The sequence below is a fragment of the Chinchilla lanigera genome, unplaced genomic scaffold (genome assembly GCF_000276665.1).
Source record: "Chinchilla lanigera isolate Chin_1 unplaced genomic scaffold, ChiLan1.0 scaffold00111, whole genome shotgun sequence".
Lineage (NCBI taxonomy): Eukaryota > Metazoa > Chordata > Mammalia > Rodentia > Chinchillidae > Chinchilla > Chinchilla lanigera.
Window position 1 is genome coordinate 5,984,440 of NW_004955512.1, and position 6,561 is coordinate 5,991,000.

At 39.3% G+C, this 6,561-nt stretch overlaps 1 protein-coding gene across 1 annotated transcript in view; it reads right to left on the reverse strand.

The window, feature by feature from the left end:
- LOC102012115 (retinal dehydrogenase 1-like) overlaps positions 1–6,561 on the reverse strand; it is a gene marked incomplete at its 3' end in the record, with an annotated part of 55,224 nt that overhangs the window by 10,740 nt on the left and 37,923 nt on the right. The window contains 3 exon segments of the mRNA XM_013506549.1: positions 880–1,044; positions 4,172–4,356; positions 6,206–6,308. Of these exon segments, the coding sequence (XP_013362003.1) occupies positions 880–1,044; positions 4,172–4,356; positions 6,206–6,308 (453 nt within the window).

Genomic DNA, 6,561 nt, shown 5'->3' on the forward strand with positions numbered 1-6,561 from the left:
ACTCCCCAAGTTGACACAATGTTTCAACCATAACACACTGTGAGCACACATGACTCTGTCACACAAATTATACACTTGCATATATGTAATGAGTACCCTATTTTTATATCTGTGTATCTAAAACTACAGATCCTGACCTCTGAAGAATATGCGGCCATAGGCCCGTGGGAGGATTGAAGTGACATAGATGAATGTTATTTTCAAATGTATGGATGGTTCTGATGTAGGTAAAGCCACAGGGCATATATGGCACTCATAGGTAGGATGTAAGCATGTATTTATTTTGGTGATGAGAACATATGTGATACATGGCTACTGTAGTCATCATACTGTACAACAGATCCCTTTTCATTCTGTGTGAGTGGAACTTTGTGTCCTTTCACTAGCATCTCGCAGATCTTCCTTCTCACTCTCCCACCAAGTCGCTGGTGACCCCATTCCACTCTCTGTCTCCCTGAATTTGGTCTTTCAGATTCTACCCACAACTGGGAATCATGCAGTGTTTGTCTTGCTGTGGCTGACACGCATCATTGAACATGTCCTCCAGCTTTACTCATGTTGCCACAAATGACAAGATTTTTTTCCATGACTTTAGAGCTGTGAAGAAAACCCTTGAAGATTGTCTAGCAGCCTGGCCTGTGTTTGGCTGGAAATTTTTGGCAGGACCAGTGGATTCCTTACCATTTTTAGTCTTAGTCACATATAACTTAAACCTTTATCAATAGCACAAACAAAAGGTAACATTTCCTGGGAAAGATGTTGAACAGCTGATAATGTTAAGTGGACAGATAGTACACACACACACACACACACACACACACACACACACACGGGGGGGAGGGGGGAACAAAGGGAACAGAAGGGAACAAAGCCTTTTACCTCCTCCTTGGCAATGCGCATCTCATCTGTAACGTTAGAGAAGACCGTGGGCTGGATGAAGTAGCCTTTGTTCCCCCAGGGGCCTCCACCACACTCCAGTTTGGCTCCTTGTTTCTTTCCACTCTCAATGAGGTCGAGGATTTTATTGTACTGTTCCTTGTCAATCTGTTTCAAAAATATCGTATGAGAAGAAGTAAACACCAGTGAGCAACTTACAAAGTTAACCCATTGCTGGGACTATGAGTGAGGGTTTACTCTTCTAGGACATTGCTATTGAATTTAATATTGAACCAAAACAGCTCACAGAAGCTCAGAATCATTTTGGGGGTGTATTTACTTCTGATACATTTTCAGGAAAGAAATTTTGATGATATTTATTACTTAGTATCCACAGTTTTGTAAGTAGAGAATGTAGGCAGTCTGAGCATGAATGGGCCTTTCACACAAATGTCATTTATTCACTCTGGATGAAGAGTTTGTTTAGGATATTACACATTTTCTGGATACTGTAGTCTGAATTGCGATAAAGGGGGTGAAATTAGAAAAGAGAGCTTTGACTTTTATTTAATTAGACACGGCAGTTGGGAAGCTGATGTGTTTGCACTTTAGGAAGACTCCTACACTGTATCCGTTTGGATCTTCCAATCCCTGATTGGCCCTCTCTGGCCTCTTCCATACCTTTGGACACCACATTCTGATCATAGTTTGGGCATCCTCCTCAGTTCTGCTCTGGAGGTTGGATCCCAATTTCTGGTCAGCCCCAGTTGTCATTTTTCTGCTTTGTTAAATAGGTCATATGTAAGTATATGACAAGCATTATTAAAGTGAATATTTAAAAAAATAATATATCTAAAAGGGAGAAAAGAGCTCAGAGTTCCGGTTGGGAATATTAGGAGCACATGCCAGGGAGAAGATACCTATCTATTATCTCAGCTCCCATATTTACAGAATGAACAATTGCATCACTGGTGAAGACTGCCTGTCTCATGTGTCCTGGGGTTAAGAACTAAAAAGAAAGCAAGAGACCCAGGAGCTGAGGAGGAGGTGGAGGGCCCTTGCCAATTTAACTCATTTCCTCTCACTACTTAAGAAGTTGCATTCTTTACCTTCTTTGATTTTCAAATTTTCTACATCTTGTACATACCTGGAAAAACCTTCATAAAGTTATTTCTAGCTGTACCCAACTGAGCTCTTATATCTAACTAGATTAAGTGCTATCTGCAATCACAAACTATTTTACAAAACTTGGCACAATTTTCAGTACAATATTGCTCAACACTTTTCAGTGCATGCCGTTCAGTAGGTTATTCTGCAAAGAATAACTCTTATTTTCCACAGATTAAAGTTGCATTGTTGGCTTGGAAGAAGAGATCTCTATATTGCTACATACTAATTAATACAATCAGGCTAAGGGGTAGTGATAGGCAGACTCTACCTACCTGGTTAAGATTGTCTAGTATTTCTGTAAATAAATCATGAATTTTTTTAGGGGGGTGCGTTGTAGAGGACCACCTGGCAACTCTCCTTGAAAGAGGAGCAATTGCCTCTGTTTTGGCTGAGCCTGACCCTATTTCCATGTATTGCTATGTACAGAGCTGGCTGGGACTTTTCCTTATCCCTTCAATTTGCTTTAAGCAAAGCATATCAGTCTAGCCAAGGTGCTGATAGTAATCTTTAGCGATGGCAGGCCTGTTTCCCTGGACTTCCATTGCTCCCTTGAGGGGGCCAAGATGAGGCGGGATGCGTGAGCCAAGGCTCCATGCTGTCAGCTGGGATGGAGCCTTGGGATTGAGGCTATGACTTCCTGGGGCTTCAAAAATGACACATCAGGGCTGAAGCACCAACCCCAAAACACTAGATGGTATCTCAATTGTGTTATGCAGAGAACTCTTCCTGCATATCCTTCTGTCCGCATTTGCAGAGGTGATTTCAGGTCTCCTACCTAGCCCAGCTCATGGCACTCACCTACTTCCCATGGTTCTCATGGTCACTCATCCTCAAGTCACTCTCTTCTTCATGAATGAATAAAACTTGGGTTCAGCCTGGGGTTGAGGCCTTTATTTCAAGTTGGCAATAATCATGGTTGGACTTAAGACCTCTTGGCTCTCCATTACTACAAATATGCCTTCGTGTCTTTATTCTCACCATGGGTTGTACTAGAAGTGATAGACTGGAGGTGACTCTCTAAAATTCCAATAACTTTTTATGGGATTACAAATACAAACTTCCTGGGCTATGACAATGACTAGGAAGGGCTTGCTATAGGTTTTTATTTTAAGATATGTTTTACAAGTCATAAAACCTTGCTGTTTGTAACCTGAGTGAGTACTAGGGACAAAACAATCCCTAGATATACACTACAAGAAAATAGTGATTTATTCACTGGAACCCTCATACAATCTAAAAATATAGGGCTTTATATTTCAGAGCCTGGCTACTGACAATGTGCTCCTCAAGTCAGCAGCTCTGGCATGGCCTGGTAGCAAATGGGCTTCTCAGCCCCTCCCCATACTCTTTGAATCTTTATGTGATTCCAACACAACTTAAAATATATCTAGATATGGCCAAAGGATCCCCTGGGAGGGGAACAAAACTGCCTCCACTTGGGGATGACTATTCCAGGCTAGGACACCAAAAGGATAGAGGAAACTCAGACCCAAAGATCCAAGATTATGAATAAGAGACCATGAATAAAAAACTGTGCAAGGAAGAGGGAAAGGTGACATTTCATAAGACAGCCAGGAATACTCTTCTTGATTATGTCTTTAAGTAAACAAGAGAAGGGATTCAGGGGAATGATTGAGATTCGTGGAAATCAAGATTTCTGAGGACACCTGTGCTACTGATAGAAGATGGGTGTAACTAAGAACTTTGTAGAGAAATAAAGGACATTCTAGCTGTCTATATCTGTGGGACAGCAGTTGGAGGGAGGACTAATTTTGAGGGGGAAATGATAGAAATACATGAGAACTTTCAAGTAGAGAAAGACTCGTCCACAGTAAAAAGATATGGTTGAGGAAAGCAGGGGACTAATACTCTTTGTTAATATTCTCACATTTTTAACACCTAGTGTGATTCTTAAACTGTTTCTTGGTATGAAAATTCAGCAACATCAAAACAGAATGATTTCTTTTACCATTGATAAATAGACTTTTAGATCACCAAATTGATATAGTATTGTTACATAGGAAGTTGCAAAAATGAGAAGTAAGTTGACTTAGTCAAAAAAAAAGAAAAAAAGGATTCTTAGTTCCTGTCTTCTGAAATGCTCTTCTTTCTATTGCATACTCACCTGAGGACCATGATTTACACCCGGGGTCAGAGGATTCCCATGAACATACTTCTTAGCCCGCTCAACACTCTTTCGAACAAACTCATCATAAATTGATTCTTCCACAAAAAGCCTGGATGCAGCTACACAGCATTGGCCCTGGTGGAAGAATAGGCCTTGGTGTGCAAATTCTACAGCAGTGTCCACTGCAAAAAATCACATTAAAAAATAAATATTATCTAAAAAGTACAAAATTTACATATAATACTTAGAGGCAACATGGGGATATAGATAATGATGAGGCTCCATATATCCCTTCTTTTAAAACTCAGATGATAAATTAATCTTTGTGATCCTTTATTTACTATGAAAATAATGACAACAAATAGTGGAATCTGAAAAAATGGTGTCAATTATCATAATTTTAATATGGATATAGCTAAGAATGTGGATTTCATCCTAAAATCAAATACCATTGAAAATACTTTGTATAAATATCTCCATTTATAAATAGATTCCTATGAATATTTCTTTTAATTTTTTTTTCCAGTACCGAGAATCGAACACATGACCTCGCGCTTGCCAGGCAAGCGCTGTGCCACTGAGCTAAATACCCAGCCCCTAATATTTCTTTTAAATGTCAGGTTATAATTAAATAAGAAAGAAAATCTAAACTGTCCACTGCCTTAATTTTATTTTAATATTTTCTTTTGTTTGTTTGTTTTGTTTTTCTTCTGGTATGGGAAGTCGTACTCACGAACTTGTGCTTGCCAGGCAGGTGCTGTGCCACTGAGCTAAATCCCCAGCCCCAACTGCCTTAATTTCGAACCATTCTTAAATATCTTGATCAATAAAAAATATTGGTCTTTCTGAAAAAATTACAACCATAGCAACAGCAGCAGTAACAAAAACCCAACAAACTCCACTCATAGAATCACTTACTTAAAATCTTATTCTAGGAAAAATATTTTCAAAATCTATCTAAAAGTATACTGCATTGTTTCATACATGCCCATAAAGCTTTACCTATCTAGGTAGCACATTATCCCTAGGTTGTTTTACTAGTGTATCTTTAACAAGAAGAATCAAGGTTTTCGTTTTGTTTTGTTTTGTTCTGTTTTTTCTTGCAGTTTAACTTTCTAAATGGTGAAGATTCAATTCAACATCAAAGAAGTTGGGTTTGAATTTGTGATCTAAGCATAAAATTTAAGTTTTATCAGAAGCAGTTGACTACCAGGCTTGGAATGTTGGGAATATTGTCATGTTTGTAGAATGCTTATTTTCTATTTTTTTTTTTTGGGGGGGGGCACTAGGAATCAAACTCAGGACCCTGCACTTGGCAGGCAGGTGCTTGTGTTGCTGAGCTATATCCCCAGCCCAACTGTAGAATGTTTAATAAGGTAGGTCATAAAGCAATTAAAGCTACTTCATGAATGATTTATTCCCATCAATAATACAAAAGTTGAAAAAAGAATTAGAAGAATGAACACCTACTTCTGCTAATTAGGGGGTTCTATTTGGTACTATAATCAGAACAAACCTAGAACATTATATAGTGGCGTTACATCATAATTGCAGACTTCATTATCCGGATAGGGGAAAAAAAGAACCAGTTAGGCAGATTTAATTCTCTTCTGACTGTTTCAAATGAGTGTGTGACCCAGAGTTCGACAAATGCCGAACTGCTGTCTCCTCAGTTGGTCTTGGTCCGACATATTCGAGGTATTTCATTGTTTAGCACAGTGCCATGAATTGAACATATATAATTATTAAAAATGCATCCTGCTGGACCCATAAATGCAAAACATTTACATCATTCAGGGTTCATCTGAGGAAATGGTAATCTATTCCAAACCAAGAAAAAAGTGTGTCTGTGATTAACTTTTCTATGTTCTAATTTTAGGACAATTGAAAATATTTGAGAGTAATTCTGGACTCAGATGAATCCCTCACACTTTGAAGCAAACACGTTTGTGAAATTCGAGTTCGCTGTCTGGCGTTATGAGACACCAGAAAGCATGCAGGAGCGGGGTGAGCAGAGACGGCTGTACTCACAGTCGGCGTCAGCAAACACGATGCAGGGGCTCTTCCCCCCCAGCTCCAGGGTGACCCTCTTCAGATTGCTCTTCCCGGCAGCTTCTTTGATTAGTTTGCCGACCTGAAACGCAGCATTGCCAAGCCAGAGACTTACTATGTGCTCATGAAGACAGGTTTAACATTTTGTGTTTATCTGAGTTTATGGCCTTATCAGACTTTATTTGAAAGAAATACCAACACATTTTTCCCATAATTGGCACCTTGAGATTTTAAAGTGTCCTCCGTGAAAGTATGTAGACACAAAGATGAATCAGAAAAACATTCATGGGCAGCACAGCAGAGATACACAGCACCGGGAATGGAACTCACGACCT